Here is a 23253-nt window from a genome sequence, read left to right as displayed (position 1 = left end):
AAATTTTGGATTTGCCAATTCTAAATCAATGATTCCCCCTAGGAATGGAAGAGGTCTGTTTTGCTGTTTGTGCATCCTGGCTTCCTCTGCCTTTGTTCTTCCCAAACATTTAGAGCTGAAACCATGGACTCTGTCCCACTTACTCTGGTCCTATTCCATTTCTTACAAACACTGGCAGTTTTCAACAGACCCCCACCCTCCTGGAGAACCTGGATGTTTTATTGCTGTTTCCAGCCCTCCTATCCAATGAGCCCAAGGTATTTGTGTGGCTTACATTTTATCACTTTACTCTTCCTATTGATTTGGGCCTCCTTTGTAGGGTGTGTTTCTGAGTATGCCGATTACCCTCTGTTTGCCCATCCAAATGCATTCTCAACACTTACTCATCCTGTTCTGTCCTCCGGGAGTCTGGCAGATACGGGCTGCATTAGCAGACTCTCTTGCTCTCTGTCTTAGCAAGCAATGCAGGGAAAGAAGAGAGCATCATATTTGTTCCTCTGGCCTCTCTCTGTGCGAGTGCTGTGGGCTGCATCCTTCTCCCGGGAGTCACTCCCATGCCCAGGGCCCCTCCCACACAGCTCTCCTTACCACTCTAGCCTACAGGTGGCAGTGGTGCCTCCTTTAGTAGTCCTGGATGCTATACAATGTCTTGTGATTTCCATACATCCTACGCATATTTTGAAAATAGTTCATGTTCTCTCTGGCTAACATCATATGGATTTGTTCTTCTCTGGACAGCTCATGCACCAGAGGGCCTAGCTAGTGGGCAGTAGGATCAGTTCTCTAGAACCACTTTTGGCTATTTCTGTGTCCCTCTTTCCTCATACAAGTAATGGCAGAGTGGAGTGTCCTGTCCTCTGACTTCAAGAATGTTACTGCAAGTAGGAAATGCTGGTGAATTGTTCCAGAACAATATCTATGCTTTTTCTTATTGAAGTTACTTATGGTATAGGAAAGCAGGCTTCTAAAACAGCTTACATTTTGTTTATTTACTAAGAGATTGTATAGAATGACCTGGGTCCCCAGAAGCAGGGAAGGCCATCACCCAATATACGGAAACATCTGGGCTGGAGAGGAAATAGTCGTTGAGAGGTTGCTCTCTTCACATTTTTTATAATAGTTACATTTTTGAGACACTTTGAAAAAATAAATATTTCAGCAGTAAAACTGTTCTGAGCTATATTTATGGAACTTTGGAGGCAAGAATTTGACTTGCAACTATGTGCTTTCATGTGATAAGTAATTATACGGTTTTTCACAAGAAGAAACCTGGTTTGAGCAAACGATTCCCCATTTTTTTAAATGGGCCAATTCTCTCTGGTCCAAAGCAGGTGATTCCTTTTAAATGCACACCTACCTTCCATGCCCCAGCAGGTAAAGAATGGGAGGAAACCTTCCTCTATCCATATCTCTGCTCTTCTCCTCCTTAAGGGAATGCAGTGACTCCTCCCTGGTGAAGCTGGGAGACTGAACTGAAGATGAATGGCCCAGTCTCCTTGCGGTTCTCTTTTCAGGGCTGGCCTGTCCTCTGGGCAAGGATTTGTATCCTCTTTCATGTGTCCCATCCCCCCTTGGTAGGGAAGGCGGGATGTTGTCCCTATCTCCTTGTGTCTGGGTTCGTTAGACTTATCTGAGGAAAGCAATGAGGGAATTAGAAAACCTCATTGTGCCTGAAGATCTAAGCCGTGTCCTCCAGTTAACTTTATGAGTATTAAAGCTGATATTTTGATTTCCTTCTGTAAGGATCTTGTGTCTTATTTTTTATTGTCCTCTACTGAGAGTGCAAAGAGTAGGACGAGTGATTATCATTCTTAACTCCAACCACCTCTTTCTTGCCCTTCCACACCCTCAGTGATTCAGCCCATACTATCACTTGTCTTTACCCAAATATGCAGGGCTTTCCTGAGTCTCAGGTGTTTTTTTTTTCTTATCATTTTGGTTTTTGGTGTGTTCCTGTGCCTGTAAAGCCTTCTTTCACCCTCTGCTGTTAACCTATTTATTTTTTGTGAGTCAGAGCAATATGTTCCTAGTATGTTATAAATATGATAATATATTTTCTTAGAAATGATATAATAGTAACATATAATGGGACATAATTTCTGAGTGAAAATTTAAAGTAAAATAAATTCATCATTTTACCAATAATGGGTTAAAAAAGCAAAACTATAAACTATACCATATAAATAAAACATATAATTATTTTACATAAAAATTAATCTTTAATTTTGTAAAATGAATAATGAGCTACTTCCTGAATTGATTATCTAAGGAAACTCAGTAGGCAATAGGTACAATTACATGGCCTATGAAAAACACACCTCTATTATGATATTGACCACTTAAAACATACATATATGTTGTATATTAAATAAGTATTTAACTAACAATAATGTAGTTAGCTTTAATAAACATTCAAATTAATTTGGATATACATTGATGATCTTCATTATTTTATAAACCTACTCAGAAAATTTTGAAGTGATATACATGTTCAATCATACCTGCATGGTATATAAGCTATGTTTATATTTATTCTATTACCATTAGAACAGCATAACCTGGCTTATTTTTATAAGAAATAATTATTACTATAAGATAAAATGGAGAAATAAATTGTTGTATATTAATACAATGAAATAATACACAGAAAAAATCCCCAAAGTACTACTACATATATTTTACAACATGGAAGAAAGTTAAGGACATTATGCTAAATGAAATAAGCTAGTAACAAAATGACAGATACTGCATGATTCCACTTATCTCAGGTTCCTAAAGTAGTCAAACTCCAAAGGAGCATGATCATTCCATGCTTGAGCATGGAAGGGGATAGAAAAGGGGAATTGTCATTTAATGAGTATAGAGTTTCAGTTTTGCAAGATGAAAAATGTTAACATTACTGCATTGTACACTTAAAATAACTCAGATGATAATTTTTATGTTATATGTTTATATCACAATGAGATTATTTTTATTTATGTAATTTTCTTTCAACTTTTTAGGACAATATAACAGTTTTAATAAAAATAACATTTTCTTATGGGATTTATAATTTATGTAGATGTATTATATATAACAACTATAGCATAAAGGATGGGTGGTATAGACCCATGTGTTGCAAGTTTTCCATATTTTACATGGAATGGTACATTAACTGGAAGATGAACATGAAAGGTTAAGGATAGATGTTGTAATAGGGCAATTATTAATAGAACAGTCACTAATAAATCACTGCAAAGAGCATACTTTTTAAAAATCAATAGGAAAGTTAACATCTAATTGTAAAATATATCGAGGGAAAAAGAAACAGAGATACAAAAACCAGAGGAAATAAATAAAAAATAAAATAAAATAGAAGCACCAAATACAAATGCATCAATAATTATATTAAACCTTAATGAGTTAAACATTTTGATTAAGAAGAGAAGGTTGCTGGCCTGGTACAGTAGCCAATGCCTGTAATCCTAACACTCTGGGAGTCCGAGGTGGGAGGATTGTTTGAGCTCAGGAGTTCAAGACCAGCCTGAGCAAGAGTGAGACCCTGTGTCTACTAAAAATAGAAAAATGAGCCCGGCATGGTGGCACAAGAATTGCTTGAGCCAAGGTGTTTGAGGTTGCAATGGGCTAAGATGACACCACTGCACTCTACCCATGGTGACAGAGCAAGATTCTGTCTCAAAAAAAAAAAAAAAAAAAAGAAGAGGAGGTTGTCAGATGTATTTAAAACACATAAATAAAACAACAAGACCCAGATTTATGCTGCCTACAATAGACATACTTTATAAAGACACAGAAAGGTTGAAATAAATGGATGAAAAAAGATATGCAATGCAAACAGTAAATACAGAATGTTGGAATGGCTATATTAATATCAGATGAAATAGATTTTTAAAAGATATATTACTAGAGTTAAAGAAGGATGCATGATAAGGATGAGTGAGTGATTTTTGTGTTTATTAAACATAAACAATTTTATGCACAGTCTGAATAGCACTACCAACCACCTTGACATCATTGATATTTGAAGAACCATACACCCAATAAGGGCAGATTATAGTTTTTTCTAAGTTCATATGGTACATTTACCATAATAGTCCATATTCTAGGATATAAAACAAATATTAATAAATGTAGAAAGCTAAAATCATACAGAGCATGTTTTTCAATTACAGTGGTATTAAATTAGAAACCAGTAACAATAGAATAAACAGATAACTCCCCAAATGTTGTTAAGTAAACAACATATTTCTAAATAATTATTGGCCAAAATATCTCCCCAGAGAGATTGGAAGCTATTTAGAATTGAATGATCATAAAAAATACACATAAAAATTTGGGAGGTAGCTAATGCAGTGCTTAAAGGAAATTTTGCAGCTTAAATGCTGATTTTATAATAGAAAAAAAGATATCAAATAAATGATCTAAGTTCCTATCTTGGATTATTCAAAAAAGGAGTAGAAATTAAACTCCAACTAAGCAGAAAGAAAAAAATAATAAAGATAAGAACATAAATCAATAAAATAGAAACCAGAAAACCAGTAGAGAAAAATTAATTTAACCAAAAGCTGTATTTTGAAGAGATCAATAAAATTGATAAACATTTAGCCAGTCTAATCAAGAAAAATAATAGAGAAGACACAAATTACCAACATAATGAATGAAAGAGGGGACATCATTAAAGATCATACAGACATTAAGCAATCATAAAGAGAATATCATAAACAACATTATGTCATTAAATTAGACAGCACACATGGAAGAAAAAATTTCTTGAAAGACATGAATTACTAAGACTGACCCATGAAGAAATAGAAATATAAGTAACTCTAACCATTAAAGAAATTGAATTTTCATTGAAAATATTTCCACAAAGAAACTTGAAGCCGACTTGGTTAATTGTCACACACTTAACGGTGAAATACTTCCAACTGTACACACAGTCTTAGAAAATAGAGGAAAGGGACTACTTCCAACCCCCTTCAGAGGCTTTTATCATTGTGAATATAAAATCTGACAAAGATATTACAAGAAAACACAGATTACTATTCCTTGTGGAAAAAAGATTTAAAAAAATCCTTAATAAAATAAAATAAAACATTAGTAAATTGAATCCAACAATATATAAAAGGATAATATATCCTGATAAAGTAGAGTTTCTCCTGGGAATGCATATTTGATTTAATACCTGAATACCAAAACTAAAATTCACCATATTAATAGAAAAAAGGAGAACAAACTATATGACATCTTCTAAGGACAGAGAAAATGCATTTTTTTTGAGACAAAGTCTCACTCTGTTGTCCGGGCTAGAGTGCCATGGCGTTAGCCTAGCTCACAGCAACCTCAAACTCCTGGGCTCATGCGATCCTTCTGCATCAGCCTCCCAAGTAGCTGCGATGACAGGCATGTGCCACCATGACCAACTAATTTTTTCTATTTTTTGTAGGAACGGGGTTTTGCTCTTGCTCAGGCTGGTCTTGAACTCCTGAACTCAAACGATTCACCTGCCTTGGCCTCCCAGAGTGCTAGGATTACAGGTGTGAGCCACTGTATCGAGCTGAGAAACTGCACATGTAAAAGTTCAATACTTTTTCATGATACAAAATCTCAAAAAGGAAATGTCCTCATTATATCCAAGGTATCTGAAAAATGTATAGCTGACATCATATTTAATATTGAAAGGCTTACTATCTTCTAGCTAAGATCAGGAATATGACAAGCTTATCTGTTCTTCATTGGTATTTAACATTACGCTAAAGCTATAGCTGGTATAATAATGGAAGAAACAGAAATAAACATATTAGAAAGCAATAAATAATCTTTATTTGTATATGACATGTATGTAAAATATTAAAGAATATACAAAAAAGTAATAGTGAAAAGTTTCAGGATTTAAGGTCAATATGTAAAAATTAATTGTATTTCTATATATTAGGAATGAGTAATTAGAAAATGAAATTAAAAACCAATTAATTCCAATTATAATAGTGTTAAAAACAGTAATAAATTTAACAAAAGATGTTCAAGATACCTATAAAAAAACATTGCAAAGGGAAATTAAAGAAGAATGAATGGAGAGTTCATAGACTCAAAAATCAATATTGTTATGACGGCAACCCTCCCCAAATTAATCAGATTACAATCTTAACAGGCTTTTGTTTTTAAAAAGAAAACTGACAAGCTTATTTAAAAATTTATTTGAAAAGGCTTAGTATAGGTGAAAAAATTTTGAAGACAAAGAACAAAGTTGGGGGAATGATACAACTTGATTTCAAGACTTAATAAAAAGCTACAATAATTAAGGATAGAGCAATGGAAGAGGACCGAGTCAAAAAGTTTATCCATATTTTCATGGTCAATTGATTTTGACAATGATACAAAGGTAGTTCAATGGGAGAAAAAGATGCTGTTTTTAACAAATAGTGCTATAATAGCTGAATCCATATATGGACAAAAAGAGAACTTCAGCCCTTATCTCACACCATTTACCAAAATGAGCTTAAGATTTGATCTTTATTCTAAATGTAAGAGCCAAAGCTCTAAATTTCTAGAATAAACTTCTAGAAATTCTTTGTCATGTGATGTTAGGCAAAGATTTCCTAGACATAAATTATAAGGGAAAAAATGATAAGTGGATTTCATCAGGGTAGCCTTACTGTGGCTACCCTTGCTTCTTAAGGGCGAAAAGATTGGATTTCCCTTCTGAGGAAGTTGACCAACCCCAGAGGAAAGAACTAGCTCTGAAAGACAGGAGTTCCCTAATAATACAGCCCACATGAAGCACTGAAGAGTGGATTCCTCTTGTTGACTAGTCTAGTCAAAGCACACTCAGGGTCCTACCAGTTTAGGACACTTTTAATTTCAAGAAAGAGCCAAGAATCACTAAGCAGTGAAAAAAGATTATAATATGGAAAAGGATTATATGAAAGAGAAAATGTTATGAGGCAGCAGGTTTACCACATGGCTCTGTTTCTGTTGTGAGCTCCTCTAACTAACAAACGTGTTGTAAAAAAACCAACTTGTTTCCAGGTTTTTGATTGAAAAATTCTGGAAATGATAATAATTTCAGCTGAACTTTCTCATATATATTTTTTGCCCCTTCTTTTTTGGTCTCCAGAATACATGCTTCAGATGGGTTTTTCAACTGTTGGCTGCAATTCAAAAGTAATCAAAGGCAGCAGCAACTCACTCGAACAGAACTTGGGAAAATGCCAGAGGTATTAGCAACAGGGGGAAGCCCATAGCTATAAACTAGACCACCTACTCCATGGGCCACTCTGGGCTCAGCTCCTTGAGGGGGCAAGTGTGGTGAGGCAGCAGGGCACTTAAGAGCATGTGCTCTGCAATTGCTTGTGCAAGTGGAATGATATTGCTGAGTGTGGTCACACAGAGCCATCAGGATGAAAGCCAAGGAGAGGCAGAGTGAGGACATGACAGCTTCAGGCCGCTGGCTCTGAGCAGAGGGTGTCTGTAGTTCCAGTCTCGGGAGGATCTGTGCTAAGAGGAGAAGATGATTCTCTAAATAACTCACCAGGCTATGGGCCAGGACACTGGTAATTATAGGGAAGCTTGACCTTATTGTGGATGGAACTTCAACTGGTGCTAGTGCCAGGCTGATCTTAAGAAGGTGGAGCCCTGTGGCTTTATACTACCCTCTTATTAATGAGGTGTGGTGGGGAGAGGGAATCCTACGAGGCCAGGCCACCCTTTTAATTGGTGTTGAATTTAGTTTGAGTTTACTTAAATGCATTGAAGGTTTTCATTTTGTTGTTTGGGTGGGATTGAAGATTCAAGTCTTTAGAATTGCTACCTCAGTGTAATAGTCTTTTATGGCTGTCACAGATTTAGCTCTCATTCCTGATTCATTCCCCCAAACTTCTCTGTATTTAGTGTTAAATTTTGCTCCCTGACACATATCTTTTTCTAAAATGTTTCAATCACATTATTATAATTCCCTCTGAGGTCCCCAAAGTCCTCTAGAAAAGGTGGAAAATGAGTGAAATAGTAGAATAATAGAAAGATGAGCTTTGAAATTTGGAGGTAAAAGACTTCCATAGGAGGCATCGATATGCTAATTTATTACTGTGTGATTCTGGGCAAGTCATATGTGCCCTGACTTTATTATCTGTAAAATGGAAATATGAAAATATCTTTGGAGCTTTGTGACTTCAAGTACTTGACTTTAGCCTTGTGCTCAAGCTAGAGATAAGGACCTCTTTGTAAGTTATCAAAAAGATGCTCTGACTTCCATGCTTAGCTATTAACTGTTTGTTTGTGGCTAATGGCCAGCGGTCTTTCATTATCTGTCTGCCTGGCAATTTAGGACTAACCAGTCAATTCCTTTGTCTCTGAAGGCATTATTTTCAAAGGTTTTAATCAACGCACCTACAACAGTGTTCCTCTCTACAAGGACATATTCCTAGGTCACCACCAATGAAATCTTTAGCAATGGAGCAGTCACTATGTGACAGGCACTATCCATCCAGACTCTATCAGTCAGGACTGTGATCTCCTCACTCACCAGAAAATGAGTAGAATCAGTCTCTAGTCTCTATCTCACTGCATTTTTAGTTGGATCACAATTGTTACCACATGCATTGGTCCAGGTCCTCTGAGAAGCAGATTCCATGACAAGATTAGGTATGTAACACCTGTCAGGGAAAAAGGGAGCTAAAAGAAGCTGGGAGAGCCATCAGAGTGGCAAGGCTGATGGCAAGGCTGACTGAGAATTCTTGAGCCAAATGCCATGGGAAGGGTCTTACATTTGGCAGGAATAGGCCCGCTTTAATATCCCTGTTCCTTTCAGTCATTGGCTCTGTGTAACCTGTGGAAAGCATGGTTTCAATGCAAATATGGTAATAATTGATTTCAGAGTGCAGCAGCAGGAATGATCAGTCATTCGCGCTTCCTGAAATAGTATATCTGAGAAATGCGTTTTCATGATCACCATAAGGAACTTAAATATAAATCACTAATGGTTATTTCATCTAAAAAATTCCTTAAAATATAATTTGTTGTTTGAAGCAAAATTAGCACCGCACATTATGGGGTTTATAACATGGTGAAATAAAATATGTACCAATGATGGCACAAAGGATAGAAAAGGAAATGGAAGTATACTCCTTTAAGGTTCTTTATATCATGCATGGAGTGTTAAAATATTATTTCAAGTTAAATTTTGATAAAGTTGCATATTGTCAGTGCTATTAACAACCATCAATAAAAGGAGATATAGTTAATCAGTCAACAGAGGAGATGAAAGAGAATACTAAAAAGTACTCAAATAATCCAAAAGAAGACAGGAAAAAAGGAGAAAAAAAGTAACAAAGACCAGACCATATGGGATGAGTAGAAAACAAATAGCAAGAGTGTAGGCTTAACTCAATAATTACATTGAATATAAATAGTCTAAACATGCCAATTAGAGACAAAAAAAGCTATACAGGATAAAAAAAGTCAAAACCTAACTATATGCAGTTTAAATAAATCATGCTTTAAATATAAAGACAGTTGTTTTTTTTTTAAAGATGGGAAAAGATTCACCGTATAAGAACTAAATCATAAGAAATCTGGAATAGCTATATTAATTTTTGACACAGTAAACTTCAGCACTTAGAATATTAACAAAGGCCATTAGAGATATTTTAAACACATAACAATTCTAAATGTGTACCCAACTAATAACAGAACTTCAAATACATAAAGCAAATATTAACAGAATTGAAAAAAGAAATAGAAAAATTCACAACCCAGGTTGTGAGATTTCAATACTCTTCTTTTAGTAATTGATAGAACAAATAGACTGAAAATTATTATGGACATAGAAGACTTATATAACATTTTCAACTTACATGAACAAAATGACATTTATAGAACATCTTAACAACAATAGAATACAGATTTTTTTCAAGTGCACATGGAAAATTCACCAAGATAGACCATATGCTGGGACATTAAACAAGTTTCAATAAATTTAGAAGTACTGAAAACATACAGAATATGTTCTCTGACTACTGTGGAATTAAATTAGAAACTAAGAAAAGATCTTTGCAAAATCTCCAAATATTTGGAAATTGAACTGCACACTTCTAAATAACCCAATTGTTGAGAAAGAAACCATGGCAGAAATTAGAAAATATTTTTTAACTGAATAAAAATGAAAAACATGCTCAGCATTGTATGATTTAGCTAAAGCAGTTTTTGGAGAGAAATTTAGAATTTTAAATGCCTAGAGAAGAAAAGTTTAAAATCAATAACCAATGATTCTTAACCTAAAAGCCTAGAAATAGAAGAGCAAACTGAACCAAAGTAAGTAGAAGGAAAGAAATGACAAAGATGAAGTGTGAATGAAATAGAACATCAACAACAGAGATAATTCAATGAAAACAGAATTTGAACCTTTTAAGAGATAATAAAATAAATAAAATTTTAGCTAGGCTGATCAAGAAAAAGACCGAAAGCAAAAATTAATAATATCAAAGGTGAAAGAGGGTCAACCACTACAGATGCTACAGACATTAAAAATAATAAAGGAATATTATGAACAACTTTATGCCAATAAAGTCGACAGCTTGGAGGAACTGGAAAATTCTTTGAAAGATACAAATTAGTAAAATTTACAAAAGAGGAAATAGAAACTCTGAACAGTTCTTAATCTATTAAAGAAATGGAATTTGTTCTTAAAATGCTTCACAAAGGAAATTCCAGGCTACGAGGCTTCAATGTTGAATTCTTCAAAACATTTAAGATCAAAATATAGATAAACAGTAATATTGAAAAAAAATTGGAGTGCAAGAGTACAATTTATTTAAAGTCGTTTTCAGTTCTTTTTTCCCTTGAATGCAGTTATACTCACTCTTTTAATTCTTTATTTTACTTTAAGTTACTTTAAGTTTAAGTTTAACTTATTTAACTTTAAGTTACTTTAGTAACTTCATAGTTACTAAATAAATATTTACTAATGTCAAATTGTATACCGTATGTACATCTATAAGTGTGGTATTACTATTCCTAGTTTTCAGATAAGGACACCATGTCTCAATGATGTTAAATAACTTTCTCAAATTCTCATGGCTAGTAAATTACAGAGTTGTAATTTGATTCGAGGTGTGTTTGTCCCCAAATCTTGCTCTCAGATGTTAAAATTGTTTTTTGTGTTTTTTTTTTTTACATTTCTGTTGGTCAGTTTTCTTCTCCCGTTTTCAAATTGTGGTTATTTTTGGAAAGGTTTAGTTCTTAACCATTGACTATTGTGTCTTTAAATATTTGTGCTTATGTCAATTCATCACTCTTCTGTGATCACCTATATTTAGCCAATTCTCCAGTTTATATGTTGACTCCTTTTCTTCCCAGCTCTCATCCTTCATTGCCAGTTTTTTTAACTTATCATTTCCTTTTGAAAAATTTTGACAGCATTTCATCATCTAGACCAAAAGCCAGCTGCTTACCCTCCCCACTCCTTATTTGTTCATTTCTGCCGTTCTACTCAGAGTTCCCTGGCCTCCAAATTTTAGTAAGATTTGATTTGACCCTCTTCTTCAAAACATAGAGATATTAATTCCTTTTCTTTCATGATGTTATCTCTTGATACTGTTCTTACTTCACTATTTCTACTGTTTGTGAAATCTTCTCCTTTTTGTTTTGAGACAGAGTCTCACACTGTCACCCTGGATAGAGTGCAGTGGCATCATCATAGCTCACAGCAACCTCAAACTCCTGGGCTCAACCTATCCTCTTGCCTCAGTCTCCCAGTTAGGTGGGACTGCAGGCATGCGCCACCATGCCCAGCTAATTTTTCTATTTTTTGTAGAGATGGGGTCTTGCTCTTGTTCAGGCTGGTCTCGAACTTCTGAGCTCAAGAAATCCTCTTGTGCTAGAATTACAGGTGTGAGCCACCATGTCCGGCCACTGTGAAATGTTAATTGATCTTCCTGCCTTCACCTCTCTCTCTGTTTTAGCTGATCCTATATACCATTGAAGTCTAAAACAGCCCTTTCATCCAAGGACATTGCTTTGAAGAATAAAACATAAATACTTTTTATGTCTTCTATGTTCTATGTACTAGAAACTGCATCATGTGTGATTATTACCCCCCATTTTAAGATAAGTAATTTGAAGCTCAAGAGAAGTTAAGCAAAATTTCCAAGACCACACTGCTAATAAGTGGCAGAGCCAGTAATTGTAGAGGTTGGTTTGATCCCAGAGTTGATGCTCTGAATACATACAGAGAGCATATAGCTTACCATTTAACTGGGATATATTTCATAGTGAAAGGGGTTGCTACTAATAATTCTTCTGGGATAATAGATGTAAAATGAGACCATTCCAAAAAACCAGGATTTCTAATACCACATTAATACTAGTCTTTATTTTTTCTCCAATAAAAATGGGAAAGTTTGGGCAGAGGTCTGTTTTTGAGACAAAGAAGATATGTTAATCTTTGTACTTGTTGAGTTCAGGGTGACACCAGAGCATTCTACTGGAACATTTTAGTAGAGATGTCAAATACACAGAGCAGGTAATTAACAGAAATATAAAATAAATTTAGGAACTAAAAATGTAGAGAAGGCTTTTAAAATCATGAGATGAGTTCACCAAACAGGTAAGAAAGAAGAGGCATAGATGATTGAGAACTGGACACTGAAAATATTGAAATGAAAGATGAGTAAAGAGGATAGAGAGACAGAATAGGAGATTCCTCTGTTAGACTGTAAACCCCTTTACGAAATCCACCATTTGTTTTTGAATCCCTTTACTTAGCATTTTAATATGCCAAATACACATATTAAAAACCAATTTAACATTAAGTATAATGCAAACCATATGACTTCTGGTAGATGAATTTAATTTTATGCCCATCCTTAGAGCCTAATCAAAGTCATTTAAAATGAAGACATTTCACCTGCCATCTTTTCTCTCTGGACACAGTCTCTGACTCCTTTTGTTGAAATTGTGGCTTATTCTTGGATTTATCTTGTGTAGAGTGAAAGGTACTGCCTTCCCCACCACTTGTGTGCAGTATGACGGTCTACCAGACATTTGAGGGTTAATGCATGTGCCATATGTACAAACACACTGTATTGTACATGCATTTGCCACACGAGTATGTTATAATCCATGTCTCACATAAGTTTTAATGTCAGCAAAATAGAATAAGGAATCCGGCCGGGCGCGGTGGCTCACGCTTGTAATCCTAGCACTCTGGGAGGCCGAGGCGGGCGGATTGCTCAAGGTCAGGAGTTCAAAACCAGCCTGAGCGAGACCCCGTCTCTACTATAAAAATAGAAAGAAATCAATTGGCCAACTAATATATATATATAAAAAATTAGCCGGGCATGGTGGCTCGTGCCTGTAGTCCCAGCAACTCGGGAGGCTGAGGCAGTAGGATTGCTTGAGCCCAGGAGTTTGAGGTTGCTGTGAGCTAGGCTGACGCCACGGCACTCACACTAGCCTAGGCAAGAAAGCGAGACTCTGTCTCAAAAAAGAAAAAAAAAAAAAAAAAAAAAAAAAAAGAATAAGGAATCCATTATACAGAGATTCAAGTTTTAGAAAAAGGACAATTTTGCATCAAAAGTAACTTAATCAAAAATATTTATTTTTATGCTTCTCTCTGCTTATATTGGAGCAAGTCAACAGTGAAAATGATTTAGAGAAGCCCTGGTTCATTTGAAATAAAACCCTGATGCATTCAAAATGAAGTTCCCATGGAAACCATCTCTGAAGTGATAAAAACCTCAGAAGAACTTTCTCTGGTGTTGCAAGAATGCTCTAAAACTCCTAGAGGAAAGTGAACATTTAATGAACCCCTGAGGTCCTCTTTGCCCTTGGGACTCAAGAAGAGCTTGCCTTTAGGGTTTATGTTAATTTTTTGATGGACTGTTTTTCTCTATTTCCCAAGTGTGTGTACTGGGATTTTGAACAGGACTTGGGATTCATTAGAGTTACTCTGGGATGTGGACAGTTGTGAGTGTAAATTGACTAATGAGGCATCATCATTACTGAGAATTAGCTGATGGTGAGCAAGCCCTCACCAATGTATGTGCATGTCCTCATAAACATACACTGTGCAGTGGTTTTAGTTGGAATTGCCTGGAAGAAAATGGACTTCTGCCTTGTGTAAAATTCTCCAAAAGTACTCTAGGCCTGAACTTTGACCCAAACACAGATAGCTAATCTGATAAATGAAGCTTGAATTTCTCCAAATAGAGATTTATTTCTTGGCTATGAAATCTTTTATCCTTAATATATAAAAGTCCCTGGTAGGGAGTATAGAATGCAAGTTGCTACACAAAACTTTACAAGTCATCATCTCAGTCTCAGTCAATAACCTACAATATGTAATTTGTGATTGTTTAAATCCTCAACAAGGTCTCTTGCTCCTCTATCCTGTTACTATGGTCAGAGTTTTCTCCCTTAGAGCCAGTAGTTTGGTTTAAGGTATTGCATTTAAAGCACAAGATGAAAATGTGATGCCTTGGAAGGGTGCTGCATTAAGCCATGGATGTCCAATGTTCTAGTGGAGTAATTGATCTTATCAAGCAAATGCTTTTAAAGTCTCTTCTGAGCATTGCTCAAATATCAGATTACTCTATTTAAAATTGAAAGCTGTACCTCTGCCTCTTCTGCCCTTGCTTTCCTTTTCTTCATAGCACTTTTCACGTCACATGCTTTCCTTCTTTCTTTTATGTATTTTCTGCCTTCTTCCACTTGAATGAAAACTCCATGTGAGTAGGAATTTGTTTTTGTCCCCACCCCCGCAGCTGAATAATAACCAGGACTTAAAATGAGTTTCTAGGGAATAGTAGATGCTCAATGTATGTTTGCTGAAGGAATATCATTCTTGTTCACATCTTTCTTCAATTCCCCATTATCTGACATAGTGACTGTAGGGTCTGTTCCCAGGCCTTCAGATCTTATAAAAGTTGATATTAGTAATCTGACAAGTATTTGTTTTTAATCACCAACCTTAAACTATATGAACAGGTAGTGGAGGAAATCAGACAAAGTTTCTTTATTTTTGAGTCTGGAGAAGTTCAAATAGTTCTTGGTATATATTGGATGTGAGTGAAACAATGAATCTCCTCCTCTGAAGTTCATTTCTCCCTAATTTGACCTTTTCTAGCTCCGACATTTTTTACCATCCTTTACAATTACTTGTTTTTATCAATATCAAGAATCTCATGAGATCCTTGTAAGTAAAAATGCTGCTTCAGAAAACTCATTATCACTTACAGCGAGGTAGTGTAGCCAGTGATTAAGACCATGAATTTTGAAGCTGGACAGACCAAGGTTTGATTCAAGATTCTGGAATCCATTAGCTGTGGGTGCTCCTCACTTTTAACGTGGAGATTAACAGGGATAATTTATAGAGGTTGTCATAGGTAATAAATGAATCATTTGCACATTGCTGTTGGACCCTTACTATCCCTATGAGGGTGCTGGGTCAGATACAGTGTTTGGTACACAGTTAGTGCTCAATACAAGGTAGCAAAATATTTTTTCCCACAGTGCTTTGCTCTTAATCATGCTTAAAAATATGAATGAAAGAATAGGTCATTAAAAGCCACATGAAGCATTATCAAGGGCATAAACAAACATTTCTTCTTCCTTAGGGAAGATGGTATCTGGGCAAGTGCCCTGAGGGAGCCTCTATAACTAGCTCACTGAGGTCTCTAATCCAGAATGGAACTCTTTAGTCTCCTGTTATCTACGGTGTTAGGAAAGGATGTTGTCTCATCCCTAGGACAGTGGCCTCCTGGCAAAGCCACAATCAGAGATCATATTTTCCAGCTCAGCAAGAGAACTAAGATTAAACTAGACATTTTGATTCTCAAGGGGTAGAAGCAGAAGCAGAGGGGTCTCAGCTCCAAGCTGTCACTTTTTCAGCAGGGTCCTGACAGAGGTGGATGAGAGGCAGTAGAGACAGCACTGTGGCTCCAAGCTGAAGGGGGTGAGTTCCTGCCTGCCCTGCTGGGTGCTGCAGCAGAGTGGCTAAAAGCTCAACCCAGGGGAGCCAGCCCACCTGAGTCCACCTGCTGCTGCACCTCGGTAGCTTTGAGACTTCGTGCAAGTTGCTTAGCCCGGTGTGCTCATCTGTAGAAGGGGGATAGTCGTAATGCCCCATAGCGTTTAGAGTAATCCTTATCCCATAGTTAGTGTGCAGTAAATTTTTTTCTTTTCTTTTCCTTCCCATCCCCTTAACTTCCATTAACTTTCATGGTGTGTAGCCTCTCTCTTTCTCTTTCAGTTACTCTTTCTTTTCCCTTGCAGACCCTCCTAAAGGAGAATGGCTGCTGAGAACTCCTCTTCTGTGACAGAGTTTATCCTCTCAGGCTTAACCGACCAGCCGGAACTCCAGATCCCCCTCTTCTTCCTGTTTCTAGGTTTCTACGTGGTCACCGTGGTGGGGAACCTGGGCTTGATAACCCTGATTGGGCTGAACTCTCACCTGCATATTCCCATGTACTTCTTCCTCTTCAACTTGTCCTTCATAGATTTTAGTTACTCCACTACCCTCACCCCTAAAATGCTGATGAGTTTTGTTTTAAAGAAGAACATCATTTCCTATGCAGGATGTATGACTCAATTTTTTTTCTTCTGTTTTTTTGTCTTTTCTGAATCCTATATCCTGTCAGCAATGGCATATGACCGCTATGTCGCCATCTGTAAACCACTGTTGTACACGGTCACCATGTCTCCCCAGGTGTGTTTGCTTCTTTTGTCAGGTGTCTATGGGATGGGGGTTTTTGGGGCCGTGGCCCATATGGGAAACCTAATGTTTATGACCTTTTGTGCAGACAACCTTGTCAATCACTATATGTGTGACATCATTCCCCTCCTTGAGCTCTCCTGCAACAGCACTTACGTAAATTTGCTGGTGGTCTTTATTGTTGTGACCATTGGCATTGGGGTGCCCATCGTTACCATTTTTATCTCATATGGTTTCATTCTTTCCAGCATTCTCCACATTAGCTCCATGGAGGGCAGGTCCAAAGCCTTCAGTACCTGCAGTTCCCATATAATTGTCGTTTCTCTTTTCTTTGGGTCAGGAGCTTTTATGTATCTCAAACCACCTTCTATTTTGCCCCTGGACCAGGGGAAAGTGTCCTCAGTTTTCTATACTGCTGTGGTGCCCATGTTCAACCCCTTAATCTATAGCCTGAGGAATAAAGATGTCAAAATTGCCCTGAAGAAAACTTTGAGCAGAAAAATCTTATCTTGAAAATGATTGCTAAAGGGTATCAGAGTGTTAATAAGAATGTTTCTTTTCTAGTTTTCCAGTGAGGGAGACAAATGCCAGTGCTTTCTCCCCTATACTTAGAGAACATTTTTAACTCTTGTTCTTAAGCACACTATTCTCTCCACTCCTTACCCACCCCATCTATTCTAATCATTATTTGATGAAAGTAGTTTCTATAATTATAGAAGGTTTAATTTTGTATGGGCCTACAAAATCACTTAATCCAGCCTGCTCATACAACACACACTTGAGACTCATAAATATTTAATAGGCTGCCTGTGGACACATATGTAGTTGGTGCCAGAGCCAAAACTGGAATCCAGTTTTTTGAATTTTAATCTACTCTGCTCAGCTTTCCCTTGGCCTTACTTCCTTGTTCCATTTTTCCCTTGGCATATTTCATTTTAAAGTTTATTTATTTATTAATTTTTGTATTTAAATAAATCTATTTACAGTGATGTCACGCAACTTTTCAAGGGTTAATTTTTAGAATATCATTTTTGCAAGAGTGTCGTAGTTGAAAAATTTGATTTATTTGATATTGATAAAAAGATAAGAGAAGTATATTACAAAGTTCGGGGTGCGTGAGTGGGAAATATATTAGGTTCCTTATAGAATCAAGTGCGGTGCCCATTGGGATGGTGTGCAAAGCTTCTAAGAGAGACATACAGATTCAGGGAGTTAAAGATGCTGAATACAAGCTTCATTTTTTATCTATAGACTAAAGGAGATAGAGTTGGGATACTTATTTCACATGACTGAATAATGTAAATTGGTAATAGAGAATTCTGGATGTCAGTGAGCCATTAGAGCCGTAACAACAACTCGTTGTGAGGGCTGGCAATTGACATTACCTTTTAAGGCATCGCATATATCTGTGATCTTCTAATAGTAGGGCATAAGGGAAGGGATGGTGGTCTCAGGAAAGATCACATATTCATAGCATTGGGTAAATGGAGGTACAGCTTTATGGACAGAATCAGAAGAACAATTTTTTGGTCTGAACACGTTATTCGTGATGGCAGTTCTTTCAGAAGCAATGGCACGTGGACTGGTTGGAAGATACTTTAGCTTCTGAACTTTTCTTAGGCAAGTTCTCTTCTATTAGAAAAAGGAAACTTTGGATGAATGTTTAGTTGTTTTCTTTTGTAATATTTCTGTTCAATCAGAATGTAATAAAAGCAATGACAGTATAGAGAGGCTTGTGCCTTCTATGATATAGAAGAGGGAAGATCACTGGATTCAGAACGCTTGCAGATTGAGGGTGCAGTGGGGTGGTGGAGAAGCAGTACAATATAAATGCCCACCCCGTTTTAAATTGAAGTGTACGTTTATATAGAAAAGCCCACAAATATTAAACCCTCAATGAATTTTTTTCACGTCTATAAGGCTATGGTTATATACTACCACCTAGACTAAGATATAGAAGATTTTCATCATTTTATAGTATTCCTGCCTACTTTTTCCCAATAAATACTCCTCCCCATTCTCTTCCTGGAACTATTCACTATGCTTATTTTTAGCATCACAGATTTATTTTGCTCATTCTTGAGCTTCATATAAATGTTAAACAGTACATTTACTTTTTAATATCTGGCTTCTTCACTTAATATAGAGGGTCCTGTGAACTTCATCCATAACATTGTTTTTGATTATTGCTGCTTAGTATTTCACTGTGTGAATACAGAGCAATTTACTTATCAGTTATCCTCTTAATGGACATTTGGCTTATTTTCAGGTTCTGTTTATTACTAATAAAGCTGCTATAAACATTCTTGAACAAGTATTTTATTTGATATATACACATTTCTCTTGGATATGTACCGAGATATGGATTTATCAGGTCAGAGGGTAGGCATATGTTTAGGTTTCTAAATACTACCAAATTGTCTTCCAAAATATTTAAGTTAATTTGCAGTCCTGTCAACAATTTACAGAAAAGAATGCTCATCACCTTTATAAACAAATGTTATTTTTAGTATTTTTGATTTTAACTACTCTGTTGGATATGGTGTACAATATTGCTTTAGTCTTTTGTTTTTTACATTTTCTAATAAATAATGATGCTGGACACTTCTTAAATGTTCATTAGCTATTTGGATATCACCATTTGTGAAGTGCCTATTCAAGTCTTTTGTTCACTTAAAAATAGTGCTGTTAGTCTATCTCTTATTGATTTGAGTTGTAAAAAGCATATTCTGGATATTAGTCCTTTTTCAGACGTAGATGTTGTAGTTATCCTTGCACAGTCTGTGGCTTGCCCATTCACATGACTGCTGTTAGTGAATGGCAACAAATTGGCAACAAATGCTTTAACTTTAATGAAGTTCAATTTATCTTCTTTTACTGTTAGTGCTTTGTCCTGTTTAATCTCTTCCTACTACATAGTCACAAAGTTATTTTTTGCTGTCTTTTGAAAACTTTATGTTTTTCCCTTTAATATTTAGATTGTTGATCAATTTCAAATCAGTTATGTATGGTGTAAGGTAAGGCTTATTTTTTTTATGAAGATATTAAATTGGTTCAATATCATTTTTTGAAAAGACCCTCTCTCCTCTCTAAATTGTACTGGCTATATTTGTGTGGGCCTAATTGAAGATCAAGTGACAATATTATTGTGAGGCTAATTGGAGAAAAGTTAGCTGGGAGCCAAAGCACTATTTTCTACCAGTACAATAGTGAATAACAGTAATAAAAACAGACACTCTTATTTGAAGTGGAATTACATTTATTCCTAAGAATTTGATATCTTTTATTCTATTTTAAATGGATTTTTGAAATTTAATTTCCAATCATTTATTACTAGTATGTAGAAATAAAGTTGATTTTTGTATGTTGACTTTGTATCAGCAACTTTGCTAATTTCACTTATTCTAATTGTTACTAAAATTCACAAAAGATGAAATAGGAATTCTTATTTATTTGTATTTCTGTGTACATAGTCATGTCATCTGCAAATAAAGACAGGTTTGGCTCTTCCTGAGTGATCTTTGTACCTTTTATTTCTTTTATTTTCTTTATTGCACTAAGATCTCCAATACAATGATGAATAGAGATGAGAATAATGGGTATCCTTGTCTTGTTTCTGACCTTTGCATAAAAGCATTGATGCTTTCAATGTTGAATATGGTATTTGATGAAGCTTTTTTTTCCTTTTGTAGATGGCAATAATTAGACTTGGGGGGATTGTGATTAACAACTTTCACTTAAAAAGTAACATTTTTTTCCTTGAGAATGCATGTGCATGGTAAAAATTTAAACACTATCAAAAAGTATGGGGCAGCCGCGGTGGCTCACGCCTGTAATCCTAGCATGCTGGGAGGCCGAGGTGGGCAGATTGCTCAAGGTCAGGAGTTTGAAACCAACCTGAGCAAGAGCGAGACCCCTGTCTCTACTAAAAATAGGAAGAGATGAATTGGCCAACTAAGTATATATAGAAAAATTAGCTGGGCATGGTGGCGCATGCCTGTAGTCCCAGCTACTCAGGATGCTGAAGCAGAAGGATTGCTTAAGCTCAGGACTTTGAGGTTGTTATGAGCTAGGCTGATGTCATGACACTCTAGCCTGGGCAACAGAGTGAGACTCTGTCTCAAACAAAAAAAAAAGTATGTATTAAAATAAGTCTTCCTTTCCTTTCAATTATCCCATGTTTATGTTCTTCCTTCTAGATGCAACTATTCCCAGAAATAATATAGGCATATACAAGCATGTCTCTATAGCTATTTCCATTTATTTACATCTATCTATTATCTATCTATTTATATATCTAGAGACTCTCTTTTGTTTTAAAGTTCTGTAAAAGGGCATTTAGGGATATATCTTCCAATAGAAATGGTTTAAAGAGGAGAGAGCACAGGACATTACTGGGCAAGGAAAAGAAGAATCAAAGGTGGAAGAGGCATGGGTAAAGGTTGAACAGGAAGGAAGAGGAGAGTGGAGAACAGAGGAGGCAACAAGCCAGCCATGGCCATTTCGGCTCTGGTAACATTTTGGTGCCTCCTGATTTTCTGTCTCCACCCTGTGGTTTGACTACCTGTATCTCTGTTTGACTGTTGCTGTGTTGGGGTAAGAGACATTGAGTGTTTAATGTGCCAGGGTAGCAAACATTTACAATTCAACAAACATTTTTACATTCATATATTGAATTATTTATCTATTTAAAAAGATAGGACTTGGTTTCAGCTCTAAAAGATAAAAGGCTTAGAAGTTATCAGTCTTATCCTCACAAGTAAAAAGCTAAACAAACAGAAAATCAACCACTCTTCTTAGATCCATTACAAAATTGAGGTCACAGAACAGGCTGACTCCCTGAAAAGAGATAGTGGCATGAGAAGAAATTCACAGCCTACCGGGAGCAGAAGCTGCTGGTTAATATACATAAACACACATACACTTAAGTGGTAATTGATGAATTGCTGGAGGCTGAGTGTGGACTAGCTTGAAAGGTAAAAACTCTCAGGGTCCTAGTCTTAGGGGAAACCTAAGGGAGTTTTTTGGGAGTTTTAACTCCAGGAGCCCCGCCAGGTTCTCATAGTGAAGATCAGGGAAAAATTCTCCAGCTTTGAACAGAGGGAGGAAAAATGGAGCCATTTGAAGTACTCTCAGAGCTTTCTGTTTTCTGCTTGACCTTCCAGAAAACTACTATATCACAATATAAATAATGTTGGGGGAGGAAAATACACAACTCCAGACCCTTCCTGTTCCTTGTAACTTCCTGTCTCACCTAAGGGGTATAGAGATCACTTATGTAGGTCATAGCCCCAGGAAATAGACACACTGAAAGATTGAGACCTAATCATCACGACAGAGAATGTTTTGGCTCCCTATACCTTACCAACACATCGATAAACCTGCTGTATAACAGGGGGTTAGAGCTGAAAGAACTGCAAGGCCCAGGCTCTACTTAATAACAGAGTTTCTACAGGAACCCCAAGATAATAACATGGGAGACAAAAATGACAGTAGAGGGAACTGAAGGCTTAGATACCTACAGCTACAGTAAATACAGCACAACTCCTGGCCACATAAACATAAAACCTCACAATAAACCACACACTAAAACCTTACATGAAAGTTCTGTTTGCCTCAGTTCCTATTACCCAGTACATCCTGTCTAGTTTTCAACAAACAATAGCGAAGCATGCTGAATGGCAAGCTAAAGTCTAAAGAGAGAAAACAAGCATTCATACTCGGATATAGCAAAGATGTTGAAATTGTCAGACTGGGAATTTAAAATGGCAATGATTAGCATGCTGAGAGCTCTAATGAAGACAGTGGACAACAGGCAGGAACAGATGGACAATGCAAGCAGAGTGATAAAAACTCTAAGAAGGAATCAAAAAGGAAATGCTGGGGAAAAAAACAAACCACTGTAACAGAAATAAAAAATGCCTTTGACGGACTTATCTGTAGACTAGGCATGGTAGAGGAAAGAATCAGTGGTCTTAATGATACACCAAACAGAAATTTCCCAAACCCAGCTGTCAAGAGAAAACAATTGAAAAAGTGGAACAGAACTCACAAAAATTTTGAGGCAATTATAAAAGGTATGACATATGCATAAAGAAAATACCAGAAGAGAAGAAAGAGAGAAAGGAACAGAAGAAATATTAGAAATAACAGTAGTTTAGAATTTTCTCAAATTAATAAAACACCAAACCATAGATCCAAGAACCTCAGCAAACACTGAGCAGGATAAATACCAAAATGTCTGCACCTAGCCATATCATATTTGAATGGCAGAAAAGCAGACAGTAAGAAAATTTTGAAAGAAGCCAGAGGAAAAATATTTATCTTACACACGAGATCTTATCTATAAACAAACAAGGATAAGAATTATATCAATTTCTATTCAGAAACCATTCAAGCAAGAAAAGAGTAGAGTGACATATTTAAAGTCTTAAAAAACCCCCGCCAACCTAGACTTTGTATCCAGCAAAATTATCCTTCAAAAGTAATGGAGAGTTAAAGATGTTATCAGAAAAGAAACCCCGAGAGAATTTATTGCTAATAGA

At 36.2% G+C, this 23253-nt stretch overlaps 2 protein-coding genes across 2 annotated transcripts in view; one reads left to right on the top strand and one right to left on the bottom strand.

Annotated features, from left to right (window-relative positions):
- SPA17 (sperm autoantigenic protein 17) overlaps nucleotides 1–23253 on the bottom strand; it is a 306364-nt gene that overhangs the window by 202681 nt on the left and 80430 nt on the right. The gene's annotated exons all lie outside the window — the stretch shown is intronic.
- Nucleotides 16286–17221, top strand: LOC105864536 (olfactory receptor 8B12-like). The gene has a single exon (XM_020286757.2). It carries the CDS (start codon nucleotides 16286–16288, stop codon nucleotides 17219–17221), a length of 936 nt encoding a protein of 311 aa, XP_020142346.1.

Source organism: Microcebus murinus, chromosome 4 (assembly GCF_040939455.1).
Source record: "Microcebus murinus isolate Inina chromosome 4, M.murinus_Inina_mat1.0, whole genome shotgun sequence".
Lineage (NCBI taxonomy): Eukaryota > Metazoa > Chordata > Mammalia > Primates > Cheirogaleidae > Microcebus > Microcebus murinus.
The sequence above is the reverse complement of the archived record's forward strand: the minus strand, read 5'-3'. Positions and strand labels throughout refer to the sequence as shown.

Coding starts and splice junctions, on each gene's coding strand:
- LOC105864536 (XM_020286757.2), top strand. CDS start 16,286: ATGGCTGCTGAGAACTCCTCTTCTGTGACAGAGTTTATCCTCTCAGGC.